This window comes from Anomaloglossus baeobatrachus, chromosome 4 (genome assembly GCF_048569485.1).
Source record: "Anomaloglossus baeobatrachus isolate aAnoBae1 chromosome 4, aAnoBae1.hap1, whole genome shotgun sequence".
Lineage (NCBI taxonomy): Eukaryota > Metazoa > Chordata > Amphibia > Anura > Aromobatidae > Anomaloglossus > Anomaloglossus baeobatrachus.
Window position 1 is genome coordinate 100,647,833 of NC_134356.1, and position 25,884 is coordinate 100,673,716.

At 41.6% G+C, this 25,884-nt stretch overlaps 1 protein-coding gene across 2 annotated transcripts in view; it reads left to right on the top strand.

Annotated features, from left to right (window-relative positions):
• The window catches only part of FSTL4 (follistatin like 4), a 1,562,686-nt gene extending 1,537,870 nt beyond the window's left edge, over positions 1-24,816 (top strand). For both annotated transcript variants that reach the window (XM_075344490.1, XM_075344491.1), the window contains exons 15-16: positions 15,928-16,037; positions 18,380-24,816. In XM_075344490.1, coding sequence (XP_075200605.1) covers positions 15,928-16,037; positions 18,380-19,082 — 813 coding nt within the window. In that variant the 3' untranslated portion in view covers positions 19,083-24,816. The remainder of the gene's footprint in view (positions 1-15,927; positions 16,038-18,379) is intronic.
• The last annotated feature ends 1,068 nt before the right edge of the window (positions 24,817-25,884 follow it).

The window sequence follows — 25,884 nt, forward strand, 5'->3', positions numbered from 1 at the left end:
AAACAAAACAACACTGCTTTATGGTGCAGTTACTTGTACATGCTTATGTTAAAGGGGTATTCTCATTTCCAAGATCCCATCTCTATATGTAGGAGTTGTAATAATAAGACTATTAGCAAATAACTGCAATTAGAAATGTAGTATAGTTCTCGTGATTATCTATTGTCATGCAATGTCTGCCAGGGTTCTGCCAGGTACATGTAAATCCCCTGGCGAGTGCCACAACACACGGGGACATGATAGAATGGTGGGACCTGGCACTAGGGAGAGGGGAGAGGGGTCACCTCCCACACTCACCTGAGGGTGTTCTCTGCACTCCCTAATGTGGCTATATGAGTCCTTCCCCTCATTGTCGATCCCGTTCCTGGGCCCTGACTTGCCCTGGCTAGTGAAAAGGCCGGTGAGATCACTAGTCTCACCTCTACAATAATGCAACACAAGGGAAGGTTAGACAGACAGTGGAAAAGTAGATATAATAAGGAAAACACTTCAAACTCCTCTAATGCAGTGAAGCACTGCTGCTGCAATTGTCACCACTCATCAGCTTCTTCCCGTGACGTGCTCCTTCCAAAGTGGACAGCTCAAAAATGATTCTATCACTGGCATCAGATGGTAAGACATGTGACTCTTTAATGCAAAGGGGAGGATCCGCAAAGAGCTGTAACTGAGATTGAGGCTACCAAGGATAGCCAATAAGAAAAGAGTCCTTAACTCCTACAACACCAAAAGAAAGCAACTACATTTAAACACAAGCTGCAGACCTGCCCATGATAAGGTATTATGACCTGCTGGTCCCAGACTCACCAGAGGGCTTATCTGAGTGGGGCACAACCATGACAACTATATTGCTTATCCCACGTGCAGGGCATTACAGTAGCTTAGGTATCCATGGTTATGACCACAAGCAGCTAAGTGTCATTATATGAGTGTTCATAACCATGGATACCTAAGCTGCAATGCCCTGTACATGAAGTAAGAGACATAGGTAATCAGGAGAACTATACTACATTTCTAATTGGAGGTGTTTGCTAATATTATTATTATTATTACACCTACTACATATTGGGATATGATTTTGGAGATGAGAATACCGCTTTTAGTACCCACGAATAAGTTGAGTATTTGATGTTGCAGAATTTCTGCACCATTCCTGGACCTAATGTGTAAATGAGATTACTTGCATTTTCTTTTTTACATATAGTTGTTTATTGCATTTTTTTCTTGTGCTTTTATAACGTTTTTAATTCTGTGCTTTTTGTCTCTTTGGTATGTCAGGTTTTTAATAAAGCTGCTTTTTTTTTTATACTTCCTGGAATTTGGCTTTGTCAAAACTTTATTGATACAGTGATGTGTTGATTACATGTGGTTTTTCTGCAGCAGAAATGCATTAAAAAGTTATATGTGTTTTTTACCTGTGGATTTTCCACAACTACTGAAAATCTATGATGAAAATTTCAGAAAACTCTGTGAGTGCCTATGAGAAATTGACATATTGCGGATTTCAAACATGCATCAGAGGTCAGCTTATATGGCGCTCCTGCGGCTTCGGGCGCCACAGGGTACTGCACCCCACTAGGGGTGCAGTACTCATCTCAGATACGGATGAGATCATCACTGGAAAACCACCACAACACTTTCAACATACAACTCGGGAGCTTTGTCACTGGGACTGGGCCAGAGTGGGTGCCAGGGGTGGCCATAATGAGGTATGGGACCTTTTGCCCACTAGTTTAGCAACCCAGGAGGCGAGGCACCTGCAGGGGAAGTGAGGAGCCAGTTAGCTCAAGGCGCAGCCTGAGCCAGGTCAGACTCAGGAAAAGATGTCGGAAGACACTGCACAGAAAGGGGCCCGTGGTCAGAAGCTGGAGGCTCGACCCGGGTTTTTAGGAAGAAGGGGGATCCCAGGGTTTTCGGGGAGTGCAGCAGGTACCCATGACCCATTCCACAGCCCAAGAGGGAAGACCACTGGAAAAGACACACAGAAGGAAACACCGGCCTTGACTTCTGAATTATCCGGGATCGACTGGAGCCCATCGCAGCGGAACACGGCACTCCAAAGGCGGTGTAAGTTCAGTGAGTAAAGAACTTGAACTGCACCCTTTGTGTCATCCCATCATTGCCAAGACTTCCATCATCGCGCCCCTACACCATAGGTGACTACTACTCCCAACATTCTCCCAGGGGCCTGAGCTCTGCCTGTGGAGAGCTGTACCATCCGAGTTGCGTTATCATCCACCCCAGAGAAGACCTCCCGCAGCGGCGGCTCCCATATTTAGTCACACACCACAGGTTGGCATCACAAATAACTACTCCCATCATCCCCAACCTTCTTTATTGACACTGCTGGCGTCACGAAACTGGGCCTGGTCGCTTTGACATGCCAAACCCTCACCGGCCTGGTGACGAGTAACCTCCAAGACCCCGTGGGCGTGTCACTTACAAAGTGTAGAAAAAGAAAGTACAGTGGTCATGACATTTTTATTAATCCCATCCACTTTGATGGAACTTTAAGACGCTGCATTTTTAATGAATGAAAATACCCAGCCTCAAAAGAACTTATTGTTGCAACAGAGCCTAACTGGTCAAAGAATGGTTTTGATCTCCCTACTCTATAACTTTCTATTGATTTGTTTTGACCAGGGAGTCACTCTACATCAGTATTCTAGCAGCATCATAAGTACTGTAACTCCAAATTTGTGCGTCTTATAGTCCGAATGTACCTGGCTCACTGTGGGGGGGGGGGTTGTGGTGATAGCCGTGGATCAGGGTCACAAGAGGCAGCAGGGAGCCGGGTGAGCACTGCTGGAAACCGGTGATGTCATGTGTCCCTGTGTTCCTCATGAAAGGGAACAGAATATTCACCCCTATAATCGCTCCTACCTCTCGGCACCGAGGTCAATGACAGTAAATGACTATGAACATGTTTTTTGACACCAGCTCCAAGAGGTGGGAAGTATTATGGGTATAAGGAGCTGTGAATATGCATTTTGGACTAACATCTGCTTGGCCAGCTGCTGACATCGGCGTCTGTGACTGGGGCGCATGGCAGTGATGTTGTGTGCTGCCCGTCAGCTACTCCACAAAGTCAGTTGTCAACATCAGAAGAGGACGTAGTCTACTTGGGGTGTGGAGGAAAGGTGAGTAGAATCGATTATTTTTTTCATGTGTTAAAAAGTGCAGCCTAATGGAAGGCATATATACCAGGATGGGCCCACGATGGGGGACATATATACCAAGATGGCAAACATATATTCCAGTAGTAGGGACATATATACCAGAATGGGCTCAAGATAGGGGACATATATACAAGGATGGGGGATATATAACAGGATGGGGTACATATATACCAGGATGGGGGACTTATATACCAGGATGAGGACATTTACATCAGAATGGGCAACATATATACCATAATGGAAGACATATATCCCAGGAAGGGGCCCAGGATCTCTCCCATAAAAGTGTCAGCAGCAGATCCTCCCCCATTGCAGTGCGTCATGATCACATTTTTTGCTTCATATTGCTTTCCTTATGTTCCTCCTCTAAAACCTAGGTGCATCTTATGGTCCAGTGCATCACATAGTTCTTAAAATACAGTATATAACATAGTGCACTACCCCTACTGTCAATCTTTAACTTACAATTAAGAGAATTATTAGCCCACACTGTCAGTGGCATATGCTTGGTGTGGGGAAATGTCAGGTAGGGAATAATTTATCAGGCCTCCCTGTTGCCATAGCAGACATCAGCGTTCTGGGATCGCACTGTGGCGGTGTCAAGGATTTGGTAGAATTCTCACATGCTACAGTTACCACTGTCAACAGCATTTAAGGAATTAAAGTGCTTAGATCGGCAGCATGTCTGGCCTGAGCACTTGCAGCAGGAGGCAGCTGTGTATGACAGCTGACTTCTGATGTAAATCACCTGCAAACTTAACATACAGTTATATTATTTTTGAGGGAAGAAGGAACTTAGTGAACTAGTTTTATTTTAATAACTTAGCACTTAGTACTCCAGCACCGCCCCTGCCTCCCGTGACTCCCCGATCCTCCAGCTCTGCCACAAACTCCCCGGTAAAACACCACCGGATTTCAAAACAGAGCCCATTTTTTTTTTTGCTAAATTTGGGGTGCATGTGATAATCCGGTGTGTCTTAAAAAACTAAAAATGCAGTAAATGAAATATCTAGCTAAGGGAAATGGGGGCCAGACCTGTTTTTGTACATACAACAAAAACAAATCGAGTCCCATTCCTTCCTTTCGTTGTAAAATTAGAGAATTTGAGACTGTCTCTATTGAGGTAAACCTTGACGCAATGGAGGCGTTATGCTTTTTTATCAAAAACAGTGTGCATACAGTGCCCTATGTTATTGCTTTTTACTTATTTTATACAGTTGGTATATGCTTAGTTTGTTTCTATCTTAAAGGTTTGTCTTCTCAGAAGAGGTAAAAGAACCTTGACTTTTGTATAACTGCAACCTCTGCACCTAATGTGAATAATCCCCTGGTACCAAAAACACATATGGTCCAGTACTGATATTGTAGTTTTATTATAAAGTTGTGCTACATTTATGTAAACCTAGCATTATTTTCATGAATATAATATTGTTTATTTACAATCCTCATGTAACTAACAATAGAAAGGCTCCCTTATATATAGGCCCTTTAGTGTCCTTTATGTTGTTTTCTTTGTTAGTTTTTTACTAGTATAAAATGCTGCGCTCTCAACTTGATTGCACTTAAAATGTTGTCTTAGCCCTCGGCAACAGCTTTGTGCTGTTCATTCTGATCTAAGATGCCCCCATGGTGCCACTAGTGTTAAGCCTACTACCATTTGACTAGTGAAGTGAGAAAATATGATCTGTTAATTCAAAAGAGTGTCATAAGTGAAGCATCTGACTGCTATTAAGGAACAGTACAGTAGTTCTGTTTGCCTGACCTCCAACATAGAGATTTAAGCTGTTGGGTCATACTTCCTTTCCCAAACAGATGGACTGAGCCTGTCTGGGCCACCCCTGGTATCTAATGGACCAGGAATAACCACAGAAGACCTAATCAACGGAAAAAAAGGAACATTTAAAATAAAATCTTCAGATATTACCAGAAAATGTTCTCAATTGGTTAAGCATTTATGCTTTACAAGGTTGTCAGCTACTAATTAAAGCAATCTAATCTAACTGTAATGAACCACGAGTAATGCTCGCAATGAAGGTTAAAGTACTACACCGCTAATGCTAGAATTCCTAGTTAAATGTTTTACAAATGTAGCAGAAGTAATGTTAATGGAGCAGATAGCAACCATGGTGTAAAGTCGTCATGCAAATATTACGTGTGGCAAAATAATACAGCGTAAGGAATCTTTTAGCTATGTGTATGGGAGATGATTAGCATTAGGAATATATCTGAGATAAGACAATAATTAGCATTGTTCATTTGGTCATTATTTATTTGGGTCAAAGCGTGTATGAGTGTTTGAGTGGGGCAATCAGGGTCTAGACTGGGTCTCATTGATAGTCTATGACACAGCTTAAGGCTCCGTTACACGCAATGCAATGACGCATCTAACGATATATCGCCGGGGTCACGGATACCATGACGCACATCCGGCATAGTTAGCGACGTCGTTGCATGTGACACCAATGAACGGCCGTTAACGATCAAAAATACTCACCTTATCGTTAATCGTTATTATTTTTCATAAAAAATTGATTGTTGATTGTTGAGGACGCAGGTTGTTCGTCACTCCCGAGGCATCGCTATGTGTGACACCTCGGGAACGACGAACTACAGCTTACCTGCGGCCGTCGGCAATAAGAAAGGAAGGAGGTGGGCGGGTTGTTACGGCTGCTCATCTCCACCCCCCTGCTTCTATTGGGCGGCCGCTTAGTGATGCCGCTGTGACGCCGCACGGACCACCCACTTAGAAAGGAGGCGGTTCGCCGGCAACAGTGATGTCGCTAGGAAGGTAAGTCCGTGTGACGGCTCCTAACCATATTGTGCGCCACGGGCAGCGATTTGCCCGTGACGTACAAACGACGGGGGCGGGTGCTTTCACCAGCAATATCGCAAGTGATATCGCTGCGTGTAAAACCCCCTTTAGAGGTTGCAATTTATGGATGCTCTGCATTCGGTCTCACTGAGTTGAAGCTGTTTTGCAGACATTAATGGTTTTGGCCTCTAGATGTACGGGGCTGATGGAGTTGTGCTCCAAGGAATAAGCAGTGGTGGTTGCATGAGAAGTGGATCTATAGTAGGGTGAGCTGGGTGCAGATGCACATCACAATTTCCAGATTTTTAATTTTGGAATGTTGCAGAAGGTCGTATACTATTTCCTTTGCACTTCAAGGGTACTTGCTGCTTGCTTTTGATGTGTTACATGGAACCTCAATGAAATGTGGGGTGGAGAATGTGGAAAAGTTTGCGAGTTAGGGCTAGGACACACAGCGAGTAAAATGGTCCAAGTGGAATGCGATAAAAAATCTCATTCCTCCTAGATTCATGTTACTCTATGGGGTCACTCCCATCTGCCATTATTTTCTCAGCCAAATTCAGACCAAGAAAACAGTCGCAGCATGCTGCAGGTGGAATCTGATCTGTTTTCAGTCGCACCCATACAAGTCTATGGGTGCAAGAGAAACATTGCATTGCACCTGGATGACACAGGTATGCAGTGCGATAATCGCATCAGCTGGCAATAGAGGAGATAGAGAGATTAATTCCTCCCTCTCCTCCGCAGTAGCCGCCTTCTCCTCCACAGCTGTGTTGAGATCACAGGATTGGATCTCAGTGGCATGACACTCGGCTTCCACTCGCAGCACAACGGGAGCCGAAAGTCGCATCCGATGCACTCGCATCAGATGCCGTACACTCGTGTGGCCCTGGCCTTATGAGTAATTTTCAAGGTAAATGACAAGCACATTCTACCTATTTTGTGCCCCCCCCCCATTTCCTTATATAATGTAAGCTTGCAAGCAGGGCCCTCACTCCTGTTACTATTGAACTATGTGTTACTTTGTACTGTGTTTATTATCTCTATATGCCCCCCCAATCATAAAGCTATGCTTAATAAATTGGTGATATATCAATAAAACGATGATGAGGATTATTAATACTGGAGCATTCCCTAAGCCAATGTATCTTCTTCTGAATTGTGTGCTCTCCAATCCTGCAAGCAGAGGCAGCTTTGCCTTTACAAGTTCAAGCGAGCACCAATTCATTGAAATTGTCTGGATCAGGAGAAAACAGTGTGGTCCAGTGATCCAAGCAGATTCAGACCAGCCCTTAAGGGTACTTTACACGCTGCGACATCGCTAGCGATTGCTAGTGATGTCGAGCGTGATAGCACCCTCCCCCGTCGTTCCAGCGATATGTGGTGATCGCTGCTGTAGTGAACAGTATCGCTATGGCAGCGTCACACGCACATACCTTGTCAGCGACGCCGCTGTGACCGCCGAACAATCCCTCCCTCCAGGGGGAGGTGCGTTCGGCGTCATAGCAACCAGCCAATAGAAGCAGAGGGGTCGAAGATGAGCGGGACGTAACATCCCGCCCACCTCCTTCCTTCCGCATTGCCGGTGGAGGCAGGTAAGGAGATGTTCGTCGCTCCTGCGGTGTCACACATAGCGATGAACAACATCGCTAAGTACGAGACAACGATTTTTGGTGTTTGGACGACCTCTTCAAAACCAACAATTTTTGTCTCTTTTGCAATCGGTTAAGGTCGCTCGTACGTGTTTCACGCTGCGATGCCGCTAACAATGCCGGATGTGCGTCACAAACACCGTGACCCCGACGATAAATCGTTAGCGATGTCGCAGGCATGTAAAGTACCCCTTACAGTCTCTACAGTAAAGAACTTCCAAGTACTAAGCTCCTCATCTTGTAGACTGGCCACTATGGAGAGATTGTAACTGTGGCTGCTGAAATAGTAGATAACATTAAAAAATCTGTCTGCTTTTGAGAATGGAGAGGATTTTTAATATACTCCTCAACATTGCAAGTGCAACACCAAGAAGAAAACGTTGTGTTGTCATGGAAATCACAGGATCGGTAGATGTGATAATGATATGAATATGATGAAAGAATGGAAGCAAAATTTTTTCAGCTTGATTTTTTCTGCATGGAGTATGAGCTCCATGCACATAAAACACACAGTAACAGTTGATACTTGATGTCTAAGGGTACTGTCACACTAAACGACTTACCAGCAATCCCGATAAAGATTCAACCTGATAGGGATCGCTGGTAAATCGCTGGGAAGTCGCTGGTGAGATGTCACACAGTCAGACCTTACCAACGACTCAGTAACTATACAGGTCACAGTAGCGACCTGTATAACGATCTCGGCAGTCATTGAGACCCTGTCACACAGTGTCAAACATAGCAATGCGTCCTGCCCAGCAGGACATCGCCTTTGAAGAAAATGGTCCAGGACATTCAGCAACGACCGGCGACCTCACAGCAGGGGCCAGGTCGTTGCTGGATGTCACACACCGCGACATTGCTAACAAGATCGCTGTTGCGTCACAAAAAACTGTGACTCAGCAGTGATGTCGCTAGCGATGTCGCTTAGTGAGACGTGGCCTTAACTTCCATTGCAGTATAGAAAGAATCATTATTCACTATTGTTCAAATAGAAGACCACATGAATAACACTATTAAAATAGTACTTTACAAGGGAACGTCACACTGGTCCTACTACCAGGTTAATGGTGTGGGATGGCATAATGTACAATACCCTTGTAGCCTTCATTCTAGGTATACTAACAGCTGACATTGATTTTGTCATGGAACCAGTAGTAAGGCCATTTCTCCAGTGTTCCATGAGTCATTTTTTAACATAAGAAGGTCAAACCGCATTGTGCTCCTGCTCCTGTGCCCTATATGTGTGGACTAAATGTGCTACCATGGCCTGCATTGTCTCCTAGCTTGACTAACATCAAGCACATCTAAGACATTATTGGTCAGTAATTGCAAAAAGAGCTGTCCGCAGTGGATTTTGATGATTTGTGTGCCCAAATGTATTCAGCATGGTAGATTATTCCTTAGACAACCATGTCTAACCTTATTAAAGCATGCCAAGGTGTGTAAATAAAGGGATTTTTGCATGTGCTTATACTCAATACTGCAAGAATCGAGATTTTTTGAACATTGTTTCCAGTTTTTCATCATTTGCATATCATTAACATGTCTCCCCATCGTGTGATTTCCATAATTCCACTGCTTTTCTTCTTGATGCAGTTTCAATGTTGAGGCGAGTACATTTTCTTTCTTCCATTAACGCTATAATATGTCTTGTCTAGCCATAACATCTACTTTAATGTCAGGAACACCATTAAAAGATAGGTTTGTCAGTATAAAAATATACTATGGCAGTATTCAAGAATAATTATTAACGCTTGAAACTTTGTACTATAAATATGTCTTGGAGCGCTATGGGGGAGCTATTAGATGAATGAGTACAATGTAATAAGGAATTTATATTTTAGAAAACTGGTTCTGCAGACACCACGGCTCTTGCCTTTTGCAATTTACTTTCCATTTCAGATGTTCAAACCTAACGGTTCATTTAAAATACAAGATTCACGCTGGCTTTTCGGAAATTGATAAATGATTTTTTTTTATCTATCCAAATTGCTCTAATTTCAGCACCTCCATAAATAACAATAAAAACAGGTTTTTCTAATTTGCCGAACATATAAACAAATGTGTAAAATATTACAAAGTAAAAAGTGAGCATTAAATAATGTGTATTCCAATCTAAAGGGATTACATGTAGAAATCCTTTCCATGTAAGTCTTTTGCAGTAATTTACACTGCTCCTCGCTGCTGTTACATAGATGATATATCTAAGTTATTAAATAAAGTTAAGTCGTGATACATTCAAATATGCAGTAAGAGTCTTAGTTGTCTTTTGGGGGGATGTGAAACATTCATTTCCTTTGAGAATTTTAAGGCTACTCCAGAAAGTTTGTTAAACTCTCGCAAATTGATTCTTAATAAACAAACTGAAAAGGCAATCGGTGTAGATTGGAAAAACATCACTTCATATTTCTTTGTGCCTGCAAGAGATTGTAAATGCAACTGTGGAGATCCTAAATCATTAATGTCCTTACAATATATAATTTGCTAAAGGAAACCTGGCACGTGAAATATTTTTATTAACATGCAAATATGGGGTTAATTTGCAGGTTAATAGCATTTTGAACCTGCCCTGCGCCGACACTTATATCCCTGCTGAAGAAAGGAAGTTAACTTTATTCTTCTCAGCAGCGTTAGGCCTCCAATTATAGGGGTGTACTGGCACGGGTTCAGTCACCGCTCAGTTTATAGTGAGCGGCGACTGTCAACGCACCCCTGAATCTAAAGGCCCAGTCACACACAACGACTTACCAGTGATCCTGAAAAACGATGCAACCTGATAGGGATCGCAGGTAAGTCGCTGGGAGGTCGCAGGTGAGATGGCACTAAAGGTACTGTCACACATAACGAGATCGCTAGCGAGATCGCAGCTGAGTCACGGTTTCCGTGACGCAGTAGCGATCCCGTTAGCGATCTTGTTATGTGTGACACCTACTAGTGATCAGCCCCTGCTGTGAGATCTCTAGTCGTTGCAGAATGGTCCAGGCAATTTTCTTCAAACGCGATGTCCTGCTGGGCAGGACACATCGCTGTGTTTGACACTTTGTGACAGGGTCACAGTGACTGCTGAGATCGTTATACAGGCCGCTACTGTGACCTGTATTGTTCCTGCATCGCTGGTAAGATCTGACTGTGTGACATTTCCCCTGCGACCTCGATCCCTATCAGGTCGCATCGTTTTCGGGATCGCTGGTAAGTCGTTGTGTGTGACTGGGCCTATAGTCAGATCTTACCATCGATGCAGAAACAATACAGGTCGCAGTAGCGACCTGTAGAACGATCTCAGCAGTCACTGTGACCCTGTCACACAGTGTCAAACACAGCGATGTGTCCTGCCCAGCAGGACATCGTCTTTGAAGAAAATGGCCTGGACCATTCTGCAACCACTAGAGATATCACAGCAGGGGCCTGATCGCTGGTAGGTGTCACACATAACAAGCTCACTAACGGGATCGCTACTGCGTCACGGAAACCGTGACTCAGCTGCGATCTCGCTAGCGATCTCGTTATGTGTGACGGTACCTTTACTGACAGCTGGCATATCATTAGACCTGGCTGTCAGTGTATGGGGTGCCGTAACAGCTGCCGCTCACTATACACTGAATGGTGACTGAATCCACTTTGGCACCACCCCTAGGACAAAAAGCCATACGTTGCCATGAGGAATTAGTTACATAAGGATTAGTTACAAATTCTGAAGTCTACATGCATCTTAGTGTACTCAATTCATCAAGTCCCTCAGCCATTAAATAATCTCAACTTCTAAGAAGAATTTTCTGGGAAAAAAATTGTAAAACAAAATAATATTAGTCTGTAATTCTGTTTGGCTTAAAAGTCACCCTTGATACCTTTGTTCAGTAAATTAATGGCCCTTTCTGACCCCAATTTCAAATGCAGTGATGTGTTATTGTTTTTATGCAGCATGTCTATTTCCTGCATCCAGACTGCAGAAGTAGAAATGTGTTCACTGGAATGATGAATGCCTTTCACTATTTAGCAATCTGATGGATGAGTATAGAGTTAGGTCCAGAAATATTTGGACAGTGAAACAAGATTTGGCATTTCAACTGTTTACTAACACATATTCAAGATACAGTTATATCATCAACATGGGCTTTAATTTGAATATATTCACATCCTAATTGAAGTAAAGGTTTAAGAATTACAGGTCTTTAATATGTAGTTGCCTCTTTTTCAAGGGCCCAAAAGTAATAATCTAAAAAGAAATCTTCAATGGGCTGCATGGTCTATTCCCTTGTTAATCCATCATTAATTAGGCAGGCAAAAGGTCTGGAAATGATTCCAGGTGTGGCATTTACATTTGGAAGCTGTTGCTGTGAACTCACAACATGCGGTCAAAGGAGCTCTCAGTAGAAGAGAACCAGACCGGCAATAGACTGAAAATAAAGAATAACTCCATCAAAAAGATAGCAGAAATGTTGAGTGACCAAATCAACACTTTCATACATTTGGCAAGAAAGCGCGCACTGGTGAGCTTGGGAACTCAAAAAGGTCTGGGCATCCATCGAAGACAATGGTGGTGGATGATTGAAAAATCATCTTTCTATGATGAACTAAAAACCCTTCACAACATCCATACAACTAAAGAACACTCTCCCTGAAGTAGGTGTATCAGTGTCTGCCTACCATAAAGAGAAGACTTCATGAGAGCAAATACAGAGGGTTCACCACAAGACGTAAACCATTAATCAGCCTTAAAAAAGAAAGGGCAGATAAGACTTTGCCAAAAATATCTAAAGAAGCCAGGCCAGTTCTGGAAAACCATTCTTTGGAGAGATGAAACTAATATCAACCTGTATCAGAATGATGGAAAAAAGAAAGTATGGAGAAGACTTAGAACAGTTCATGATCCAAAGCACAGCACATCCTCTGTAACACTTGATGGAGGCAGTGTGATGGCTGGACATGAATGGCTTCCAATGGCCTTGGGTCACTAGTGTTTATTCATTATGTGACTGAAGACAGAGGCAGCCGGATGAATTCTGAAGTGTACAGGGCGAGACTTTCTACTCAGATTCAACCAAATGCAGCAATGTTAATTGGAAGGAGCTTCACAGTGCAGATGGAAAATGACCCAAAACATACTATGAAAGCCACCCAGGGTTTTTTTAAGTTGAAAATGTGGAATATTCTGTACAAGCTGAGTCAATCACCAGAACTCAACTCCATCAAGCATGCATTTCACATACTTTAGACAAAACTTAAGGCAGAAAGAACCACAAACAAGCAACAACTGAATATAGCTGCAGTAAAGGCTGCAAAAGCATCACAAAGGAGGAAACCAAGCATTTGGTGACATCCATGGCTTACAGACTTCAGGCAGTCATTGCCTGCAGAGGATTCTCTGCAAAGAATTAAAAATTAACATTTTAGGGAAAAGTTACTTTTTCAAATTACTTTTGAGCCCTTGAAATGAGGAGGCTTTGTAGACCAATGGTTGCAATTCTTCAACTTTTCACAGTATATCTTTGCTCAACCACTTTAGTTAAACCTGAAAGTCCACACTTCAATAACATCTCAGTGGCAAGACCAAAAACAAAGGTCTGCACACGTTAGTATAAATGTAATATGTAGGTGCACATGTAAATAACATAAGGTACTTAGTTGACTTTTTATTTTATCAAAAGGCATAAAAGCCACTTCACTGTGACAAATCAGGATTGTCCCTAAATCTAGTGACTCACCTTGCTATGTGCAACCCTGTCCTCAAAATAGAAAGAACAGAGCAGAACCAGAAAAGCACTGTTTAAAACCTCTCTAATACACTTAAAAAATCCTACTACATTACTTTATAGCACCCCATGTTTGAAGAGGTGTTCCACTACACAGCATAGTGGCCACATCAATATAAAGAAGGCTTTTCTCAAATACCTTGTATAGTCAATTGTGCCTCTGAGCAGCGCTATTGTGATCCACACATCTTTGGGATTCGTGACCTCTGAGATCCGGTGATTTCATGTCAAATTCCAGTTGACTCATCATCGAGGCTGGACCCAGTCTTCGTGAGTGACTGGGCTGTGGGCGGAGTTTCACTGCTCAACACAGCCCAGTATTGCCGCTGCTTGCGGCGCTCTGCAGCAAAGGAAAGCGCGCGCAAGATGCTGGTCGCTGATGAACTGTGAAACTCCACCCACAGCTCAGTCATTCAGAGAGACTGGGGCCTGTCTCTGGCGGGATGTTGACATGACATCACCAGATCTCAGAGGTCACGTAGACCAGAGGTCACATGATGGGGATAAGCAGACCACTGTAGTACCGCTCAGACGCACAATTGACTACACATGGTATTTGAGAAAAGCCTTCTTTATGAGCTTTACATTGATGTGGCAACTATGCTGTGTAGTCGACCACCTCTTTAATAACACCCATTGGAAGTTAAAGGGGTTTTCCCATGAACAAAGGTAATTTCAAAGTTTATTTTAATCAATAGATCTTAGAATAGTAATAATTTCTACAATTAAATGATTGAATGTATTTAAAAAATGTTCTTATGCTGAAATAATCTTATATACTGTATGTGCCCCTGCTATGTACTGTGTAATGGCCATGTCTGACTGTACAGGAACATGGTCTGATCATACCAATCTCCTGGGCCAGGGAGGAAGCAAAAGAATATACAGATAGCACAGCATGGGATAACAGCTGATTCTTTTTTATATAAAACATTTCCCTGCCTGTTTTTTAAAAATATTTTGCCTCATAGAAAGAATAATTTGTGATCTCGTGCTGTAATGTGTGTATACTTTATTACTTATTCCCCAGCCCAGAAGCTGTGGTAAGATCAGACCATGTACCTGTATAGTCAGACACAGCCATTACACAGTACATAGCAGGAGCACATATATTAGAATATCTCAGCACATCAACATTTTTTTATTTTTATTTTTTTTAAATACATCCAATTGTATAAATTATTATTATTCTAAGATCTTTGGATTAAAATCAACTTTAAAATGAACATTGCTCATGGGAAAACCCCTTTATGTGCTTTATGACTATTCAAAATAGTTCTTGTATAAATCCATAGATAGATGAAAAACTGGTGGATAATCGAGTTCACATCCATTTTGTAAAAAACAATACATCTTGTACATTTTGTTTAACATATAGGATAGGAAATCATTTAATATAACTGAAGTGTGACAAGATGTTGAATAACAAAATACAAAATTACAAAATAAAATAAATGAGGAAATAATATAACCTGTAATTTTACTGTTGATGTTAAAGAGAATTTAACATTGATAACTTAAACATTGATAACCAATCCTTAGGATAGGTCTTCAATGTCTGATCGTTGAGGGTGCAACACCCATCACCCTCTAAATCAGCTGGAACTACTCAGTTGTGGAGATGCGCAGCACAGCTCCGTCAACTGTATAGTGGCCATGGCTGGGTACTGCATATCCATCCTGCATTCTAATAAGTAGAAGTGGATATGAAATACCTGACCTTGGACACTATTCCGTCAATAGGGCTATGCTGCGTTCTTCCGCAATTGAGTAGTTTCGGCGAGTGGCGGCACTTGGAACAACTGATCTGTGTATGTGCACCCTGTTGCACCCCAACTAATCCGATATTGAAGACCTATGCTAAGGATTGCTTATCAATGTTAAAGTCCTGGACTACCCTTTTAAGTTGATTGATGCCAAGATGATTGTTGATGCTAACAATGATTACTATTTGGTCAGAGAATATTTTTTGTTCCTTTAATGTAGCTTAGGTTCAGATGGACATTGTAAAGCTTAGATCAGTCCCATCTGCAGATTGCATCTTCATCTGCCCGTCCATATAGTAATGTGCAGGTGCTACCTAGGCATTCCAGATAAGAGAATGTTGTAATTTTTTTCCCATCGACCAAAATTCATGTAAAAAACATCGATGTGAACTAGGATAAAGGCGAATAATAATTCCTGTGCTGTCTGTTCTCCACAAGAGCTAAATGTACCCATAGTAAAAGGATTAGCCTTCATTACTTGTGAAACCAATGTCTTTCTGAATTATATGCATACTCATGGTTTTCCTGTTTCCATTTCATAGCATCAAACCCCAGAGCTAAGTTCATATAATATGTAATTTTTATTACTTTTGACAACCAATGCTTAAACATTTATAGAGGGTTTTTGTAAGCAATTCATATAAAAGCTTTAAATACAATCTGATTAGTTCATATAGGTACACTTGTATTTTTTATTGTCTTTAAAAACATATTTTTTAATATATTAATGCTGTTTGTTTATATTTGCCCCAATATTTTTTATTTCAGGTTATATCTGAAGCAAGTACAGGAGAAAGTCAGCACATTATCCGCACAGACTTTGAAGAAGTAGATGATCTGTTTATTCCACCAACCAACCTTATCATTAACCACATTCGGTAAATCATTATCTAGATGAGCACTGTCATTTCAAAAACCTCTCTGCTCTGTGCTGCTGTATAATGTCATCCATGGTGCTGGTACTTCTACAAATGTGCTACACAGAGAATAGAGGGCGGGACTCTCTGGTGTCTCTGTGTGTACTGAGAATGGGAGACATCATACCGTCTACTCTCCACCCAGTCACAGACAACCAAAATTTAGATAGAGAACCTGAATAAGGAACACTAGTAAAAAGCAGGGCATAAGTTTTATAATGACCAGAAATATTGTTATTACTCATGTACACACATGACAATAGTTTTTGAAAAGCTACTTGAGATGATATGAACACTTTATTATAGCCAAAAAGTCAGCAACACAATAACCAATGGTGTAACTTGCGATAAATGGTTCCCGCAATGTAGATTCTTCTGTGTTAGAACATCAAGCTTATATTCATCAATCATGTGACATTTTGGGCAGTGTACAGTGCTTTAAAAAATATTCACTTTTCCAAAATTTTTCATGTTACGCCCACAAATTTAAATTTACTTAATTGGGTTTTATGTGATATACCAATACTAATTAGCTAGTATGTGTATAAAGTATAAAGGAAATGATACATGGTTTTCTAACTATTTAAAAAATATAAATCTAAAAAAAGTGGGTGTAGCTTGAAAAAATGTGGAAAGTCTCATGAGGTATGAATACATTTTCAAGGCATTGTAAGAGATTTTGTCAAGCCAATGGTTATAATTACTGATGAGTGAGGGTGCTCGGCACTGTTTGGTACTAGAGATGAGAGAACCTTTGGAGGTTCGATTCATAGGGCACATTCAAAACTTAGAAAAGGTTCAGTTTGTGGCCCTGACTTGATCTGAACCTCAGTGGAAGTCAGTAATTGGGCAGTTCTTGTCTCCACCCACATTCAGCCAGACATAAGCGAAACACTTCCAGGGGAGGATGGGGGAGATTTTTCAATTTTTATATTCTATTTTTGTGTGTGCACACTACATCATATCATGTTGACTTTACCCACAGTGCGGGCTGTTCAAATCCTGCATGCAGCATGCACAGGGCTGAACATTAATCATACAAGCACAGCGCTGCTCACTTGAGTGATTTGCACTAGTAACTCACTCGAACTTCAAAACTTAAATTTCTTTTTTTGGGTAGTCGGTTTCCGAACCCGAACCTTGAACCTCAAGTTCGGTCATCTCTATTCGTTACTCGATCAAGCATCGGTGTGCTCAGGTACTCACGGAGCTCGGTCGAGTATTGCGAGTGCTCGGATATTTTGTCCGTGAAGTCAAAAAAGTGGACTATTCTTCAATGGAGCAATCACCAGAACCACAATGCACAGGTTTGCTTCACTGCATGATGTTTGCAGGCACCCCAGTGAGAGCAATTTGCATTCTCTAAATAGGTTTCCCAGGGAATGAAACAATGTTTCATATGTACTATGACCAAAAAAAACCTCCCTCGAGACAGAAATGCTCACTTTATGGCTGGCTGTATCTGAGCGGAGACCCAAACCGAATGTGTTAGTAGATATTGTTTTCTAGAAATAACGAGCATTTCTCCATATGAATGAAGTCTAATGGAGACTACTCTGAATCGGGAAGGAAAAAAAATGTATTAAATTAAAGGGAACCTGTCACCACTTTTTTTGGCGTATAAGTTGTGGCCACCACCACCAGGCTTTTATATACAGCATTCTAACATGCTATATATAAGAGTCCAGGCCGCTGTGAGAACATAAAAAACACTTTATAATACTTACCTAACGGTCGCACAGTTGACCATATGGGCATCTACGTTCTCCAGTGCCGGCGCCTCCTCTTTCGGCCATCTTCATCCTCTTTCTGAAGCCTGTGTGCATGACGCGTCTACGTCATACACACTCGCCTGCTCAGGACCTGAATGCCGACGAGTGTGTATGACGTCAGAAGCGTCATGCACCGTGGCTAGAGAAGGAGAACAAAGTTGGCCAAAAGAGGCGGTGACTGCACCGGACAACGGAGACGACAATATATGGCCAACCGCGCGACCGTTAGCGAAGTATTATAAAGTGTTTTTTATGTTCTCACAGCAGCCTGGGCTCTTATATACAGCATGTTAGAATGCTGTATATAAGAGCCCAGTGGTGGTGGCCGCAGCTTATAGGCCAAAAAAGTGGTGACAGGTTCCCTTTAATGTCAAGGTATAGTAAAGGATCACTCACTACGGCAGTGCTATTATTACTTTGTACAACTAGAGCCATAATGCAACTGCATGAAAAAGCCCTTGGTTTGTAAAATCATCTGTTTGCATTAAGCCCTTCAGAAGCATCTGTTAATATACATTTTTCCTCTTTCAGATTTGGCTTCATCTTTAATAAATCTAAGCCTTCAATTCATAAAATTGACCTTGAAACTGTGACTCAAATAAAGACCATCAGCTTCAAAAACTCCAGCTGTATTCCGAAGAACATGGCTTATTCCCATCTTGGTGGCTACTATTTTGTACAATGCAAGTCAAACAACTCGTTAAGTGCGTTACCTCAGGTAATAATCGATAGCGTTACAGACACAGTCATTGGCCCAAATGGTGACATTACCGGGACACCATACATCTCTTCAGATGGAAGTTATTTGGTCAGCACAGATGAAGTGAACGGACGAGTCAAAGTCCAAACAATTACTTTCCAGGGTGAAATTAAATTGATTTATGACCTACAAACAAACTTACAAATTTCTGATGTGACTTTTCAATCATCTTTCACAGAGAGCAATCAGTATTATATCTATGCTACATCACATATACAAACTGATGTTCTCTTTTTAGAACTGTCCTCAGGAAGGGTGGACATGATGAAGAACCTCAAAGACCCAGTAGCACAAAAAGACTGGCCCTGGAATGAGAAAAACAGAGTAATAAAAGACAGTGGCCTATTTGGACAGTATATTTTAACACCAGCTAAGGATTCTCTGTTTCTAATCAATGGGAGGCAAAGCGTTCTACATTGCGAAGTCTCAGGAATTAAAAGTGGAAACACAGTGGTCTGGGTAGGAGAAGTATGAAATGACAAGACGTCAAGCCTCCACGAAATGACTAACAATCGGACCTTTCCGCTGTCCATGGAAGCAGCAAACTTGTATATTTTTACACTGAAGAAAATCCTGTATGAGCTTCATGGTGCAACACTGGTGTACAGCTTGCAAGTTTTATAGTAACTTCTAATAGGAGGATTTTTTTTAGTATTATTTTCAAGTATTTATTTTGCCTTTGGTTGTTTTCAAAAAATAAAAATAAACTAGATCACATACACAACTATTTTGAATAATGGGTTAACACTTATTGTAGAATTACTCTGTAGAACAGATCAATGTATTAGCTGCATTTTTTTTTTATTTTTTTTAGATTAGCCTATAGCTAAAACTAAACTGAAACACATCAACTTATGCAAAGAACTTTCCTTTCAATATGAAAACTGTTGTATACAGTGACAACTATGTGGATTTTCCTAGAAGGAAAAATGTGGTTGAGCCTCATGTATTTAAAAAAAAAAAAGTGGAAGTGATGCCCTCAGCCACCAATCAGAATTCACCTTACATTTTTTTTAACCTCCAAACAAAATGAAAGCATGTCTCTGATTGGTTGGTATGGACCATAACTCCATTTTTTATATGTACTGTTTTTATACGAATGGATTGCTGTTAGAAGGAACCGCAGTTATATTTGTCTACACATTACTTGTCATTGGTTATCTATTACTGTTCTGTATATCAAGAATTCACTATTAGTCAATGCTTAAAGTTATTTCCCTGTGGTAATTTGATGAGGAATCTGTTATCATGAAGCAACATCGTAAATCTGAAGAGAATAGACCTTGTGTAAATATTAGTATGGAAAAAGTGACGCTGTTGCCAATGGCAACCCGAAGTTTTTCAAATTCAAGGGTTGCTATGGGTAACCCGGATGCTTTTTCTCTCTACTAGCTTTTCTACGTTAAATCTTGTGTTGCTTTATCACAATCTGTACACGTAATGGTATTATTTGCTAGAGTTATGGGTCAGGGTAGAAAGGGCTATAACAATCACATCACATTATCCAAGCACATTTAATGCATTGCATATATTTGTACTCACTCATGTTACATTGTTATCGAATAGGCTGCAGATATGCAAGCCACAATATCACTGGGGATAGTAAAAAAAAAGTCTAATCATTTTAAAGGGCACAAAATGATGAAAATCATACTGTAATTACTAAGAATAATGTTCCGCTCTGCCTCCTGTGTGACGGCCGCCATCCGTTTTCCCATGGGGTGCGGACTGTTTCATAGCTGCGATCCATGTTAATAGGTGCAAAAACCAATCTAAATTTATCCTGAATATAGATAGAGGCAGTCAGTGGAGGACATTTCTACTAACACATTATTAATGATATTAAAGATACAGAGCACTGACAGTCAGAAACTACACGTAATAGCACTGCTTTACTTTTTGTGTTGAAGGTGTTCTTTTACTCTCGAGAACCTGTGATTTCCCATAAATATGTATGAAATTTCACTGTTCTCCTGAAACTGGTTGAAGTTTTGATCTTGCACCTCCCCCTCCTCTTCCCTACAAGTAAATTTAGTCTTCTTAACCAAAGGGGTATGGGCCTCAAGAAGAAAAAAGTTGAGGATCAGCCCCCTTGGTATCAAGTCTAGATTTACATGTAAGGAATAAGGGAATGCAGAGGAACAAATGAAAACTAACACCAGATTCAGTAGGACAGCATAATTTCAACCAGGCCATGTAAAAAAACAAAAATACATATTTATGTCAAGTGACATGTGATGACGCCTGTAGCTAACATGAGACACTTCCTCTCAATGCCGGAATTCAGCCGGCATTGAAAGTAAAGCACCAAATCTGCAGTTCTCAGCTGTGTAGCTGTGATCTGTAGACAGGGCAGAGCGATCGGATTAATGATCGCTATAGCCCTCTAGGGGGACAAGTAAAATAATAAAAAAAAAAAAGTTACGGCTCTCGGAAGAAAGAGAGGAAAAAAAAAAACGGAAAAACACAAAATGCCCGGGGGCTGAAGGGGTTAAGGTCATAGGTCCACAGCACAAAAACAGTATTGTACAAATTACTTATTAAAAGAAAAGCAGTGGACTCATGAGAATTGAATACCGTGGCTTCTCCTGATTCTTCTGACCCCCATTACTAATGGCAGATGACTGCCATTGCCAAACTTTGCCCTTTGACCAAAACTTTTCTTTGCTTAGAGGGCTACATCACCACGCACAAGGGTCACAATAAAATTTAAAGGGGTATTACCATTTAAAAGATATCAACAGCTATGCCATAAATAACTGATAAGGGATTCCATTTTTAGAACTTCTACTTTTTGGGGAATGGGGGTCAAATTAGCAAGAAATTTAGGACCATTACAGAAACAACCAAACGATTCACATCCCACATACACTACAATGGAGAGAGGTACAAAATCTTGATAGAGGAGTCCCAGATTTGAAAGTGACAGAGGACGGCTAGTGAGAGAGGCTGTAGCCTTTCAACAAACTTTATTAACATATGGACATTACCTGAACTCCAAACTTGTACATAGACTTTTTTTAAAAGTCCACATTTGAGTCCGAGACCCTGACACCGGGTGTCCCGTACTAACCCCGAACTTTACTGTTCAGAGTTCTCTCATCCCTACTTAGCTGCAAATGTGATCAACGCATAAACAGGAGTCCAGTGTAGTCTTGGAGAGGGCTGGGCTTATGCCTCCTCCTACTCCTCCAACAATGACCAATCACTACCTCTGAAAAATGGCTTATATAGGGGCAGCTGTCCCTCTTGACAGAAAAGATGAAGAGGAAATGAGAGAGTGAAACATATTACTAACTCATATATTAGCCCTACTTCATACACGGCAATTCTGATGACTTTTCTGATGCTTTCAAAAAATACAATTTTATCCACAAAAAGGAGGTATAAGCTTATGTTGTATACAGTATAAGATTTACAGAATATTTCAGGAATTACATGACCAGAAATTCCCTTATATCGTCTTATATACTTATAACAGAATCTTTAGCCATGTTCATATATTATAGGTACAAGGTTGCACGTAAATGCAATTCTACAATCACTGACCCCTTCAGAACTACCTTGTAGATTTTCCTATAGCAAAACAATGGCAGTTTGCAGTAATCAGTACTCTGAGAATAGACTGGAGATACAGACTGTCAAAAGCAGCTTTGCAAGGAAGGTAGGGGATATAAGACTTTTCCAGCTCCGCCTTAGTATAGTCTCCGACATGGCTCCCGAGGTGGAGCATCACTCTTTCATTTGAATATTTAACAATGTAATGTTTTCATGTGCTTGTTTGCATCTGTAAAATAATTCACATCTTGTAATGGCTTTGTTACATTACACTGTTGTGGTGTCTATTTTAATTTACATTGTGTGCTATTAGTTTACATTGCAAAAATAATATTTATTGCCTTTTTCAAGGAGATGCAGTGTTAACGATGTTAACGTTTACATACAGATATTCTGGGTTACTTTGTAAATATATTAAAAAAGATTATAGTCCTCAAGCTTATCAACTGAACACCTTAGCTGAGAGTCTATAAAGCTAAGAAGTAGACCATAAATAAGTTCTGGCATAAAGGTGGCGAGACATATTACATAATATTTGGTTAAGGTGGGACCAGCCCTAGATCTTAAACATATGTTAGCTCATTAGTGACCAATATGCCCGATCCTTTGTTCCCAGGGAAGATAAGCTACCAGACCCCTCTGGCCATTGTAATAAACATATCCTCTTTGCCAAGCATCCATATTTACAGGGTGGGCCATAAGTATGGATACACCCTGGGTGGGCCATTAGTATGGATTTGTGCCGCCCCCGTGTCAGAAGCCGGGCTGCTCGGATCCGAATCCGCGGTGGCTCGAGGGGTCTCTGGACCCGGGGGTCGGGGTTGCGCGGCCACTCGGAATAAAGGCGGGAATATTTACAGGGGATGATGTGGAAAGTTTGTGACGCCACCCGTGGTGTGTAATAAGGTGGAGTACCACCGCTGCTGTTGGGAGTACCCGGTGGCGATGGTGTGGGCAGGCAGGTGTTTAACCCCTCCACTGGTAGGGGGGATGCCCCGGGACTCGATGAGGGCTACTGGGAGGTGCCATTGGGACGGTAAGGGTCACTTGTGTACTCACTCAGTCCAATAACGCTGACACCGACAACTGTGGTAAACCAAAGCTCTTGACACCGCTGCCACTGGGAGGGGGCACGTCTGGATCTAGTGCTCGTTGGTGTTTCCTGTTAGCCTGTGACCTTTGCCTTGGCACCTTGTCTTCTAGTTGGTCCCTTTAGTGTGAAACTAATCGGATGCCGCTCACCAGTATGGCTACCTGGGTGAGCTTGCTCTCAGGGTTCACGCTTGGGATTTTCTGGACCGTGTAATGGGAAACTGCTATCCCCCTCGTTGCGCTAGTATCCCTATTTTGGAGCGGGTGGAGAACGGATTTTGAAGGCTCCGTCCTCGTCGGGTAAATTGCCAGGACACCTGAAGCTACTTCCTGACCTAGGGTCCATGCACCCCCATCGTGCCCTGCCCCTGCCCGGTGATGGCATAAGTCCACCAGCTGTCCTCCTCGACAGTCCGTGTCCCTGTCACGATCCCCTGCGACCGGGGTCCAGCTCCTACCAGTCCCAGACCAACGTCTGCCAGCTAGTAGTTCCAAGGAGCCCAGTTCCTCACCTCCTCTCACTTTCACCTCCAACACTACACTGTTCTACTCCTGACACTCCTGACCTCCCCTTAACCAACCCCCCAAGTGTGCGACCCTCTTCCACTCAGGCCGTCCATTGGTGTGTCTGGTGGGTGTGGTGCAGAGTGTTCCTAGGATTTTGATTAGCTTGTTCTTGACAACACCAAAGATCAGGGACCCGTAACCAAGGAGAAGGTGGATATTGTACAGAAGGGCAGATTTCAAAATACCCTGTGATGACCTGATAGGCCAGGGCGTCACAGATACACCCTGATAAAATGGAAGTGGTTGCTGATATCACCTTACCGTTTGTGGCATATTAGTACATGGGAGGGGCAAAACATTTGAGGAAGGGTGACGCCCATGGCAACCATCTTTTTTATCAGAGTTTATCCATATTTATGGCCCACCCCGGGTGTATCCATACTTATGGCCCACCCTGTACTTTGGAGTAAGCTGAAACAAGCATTTAACCCACATGGATTACTGGTCTATGGCTACATGGGAAGTCCAGTGTAAACAAAATATCACCTATCCACCCTATGCATTATTATGGTCCCAATACTCATTCCCGTACTGACTTAATGGTTATAACCTATCAAGTTGATCAGTGATCATTTGTTTGAATCAGAATACCTACAATCCAAAGACAAAAATGAAAAGCAGCCATTCTGTCTATATTTAGCCAGAATGGAATGCTGGGAGATTTCAGCTCTACAGCCTGCAAAATTATGAATGCAGCTTTACAATGCCTGCTTGAAATCAAGATCAATGAAAGATCCAGAACAAGTAAAACAATGTATTTTACAAACCTGCTCAGCTTCTTATGAAGATGAAATCTGTATGAAAACGTAAACTTTTGTTCAGAGGTGAACAACATATGATTTGAGGATGTTTTTTTTTTTTTTTTACAGGAAGCCGGTAATATAAATTGTATAGTATCTACCTGTGTTCTTACTTTGCATACCTGAAAATGCTAAATATTTCACACAGACAATAAAACTTTCTGCACAAAAGGCTAATATTTAACAAAGATGTTAGTCACTGACTACTGTAGAGCGAAGGCAATGAATGTGTGTAGAAGTATGACTGAATGAATGATTGAGTGGTGAATCCCTTAAAAGAACTCCTTATATATGACCATACGCACCTGCTATGATATGTATTCTATTATAGAGAGTAGGACAAAGAATGTGGCACAAAATGTAGAGACTATGGAGAAAATTCAAACAATAATGTTAATGAGCACAACACCTTTACAAAGTAGGTAAACGATGTGACGAACTGTCAAATGTCATCAATTTATATATAGATAGATGTTTTATATACAGTACAGACCAAAAGTTTGGACACACCTTCTCATTCAAAGAGTTTTCTTTATTTTCATGACTCTGAAAATTGTAGATTCACATTGAAGGCATCAAAACTATGCATTAACACATGTGGAATGAAATACTTAACAAAAAAGAGTGAAACAACTGAAAATATGTCTTATATTCTAGGTTCTTCAAAGTAGCCACCTTTTGCTTTGATTACTGCTTTGCACACTCTTGGCATTCTCTTGATGAGCTTCTAGAGGTAGTCACCGGAAATGGTTTTCCAACAGTCTTGTAGGAGTTCCCAGAAATACTTAGCCCTTGTTGTCCCTTTTGCCTTTACTCTGCAGTCCAGCTCACCCCAAACCATCTCAATTGGGTTCAGGTCTATTGACTGTGGAGGCCAGATCATCTGGCGTAGCACCCCATCACTCTTCTTCTTAGTCAAATAGCCCTTAAACAGCCTGGAGGTGTATTTGGGGTCATTGTCCTGTTGAAAAATAAGTGATGGTCTAACTAAACGCAAACCAGATGGAATAGCATGCTGCTGAAAGATGCTGTGGTAGCCATGCTGGTTCAGTATGCCTTCAATTTTAAATAAATCCCCAATTTTGTCACCAGCAAAGCACCCCCACATCATCACATCTCTTCCTCCATGCTTCACGGTGGGAACCAGGCATCTAGAGTCCATCCGTTCACCTTTTCTGTGTCACACAAAGACACGGTGGTTGGATCCAAAGATCTCAAATTTGGACTAATCAGACCAAAGCACAGATTTCCACTGGTCT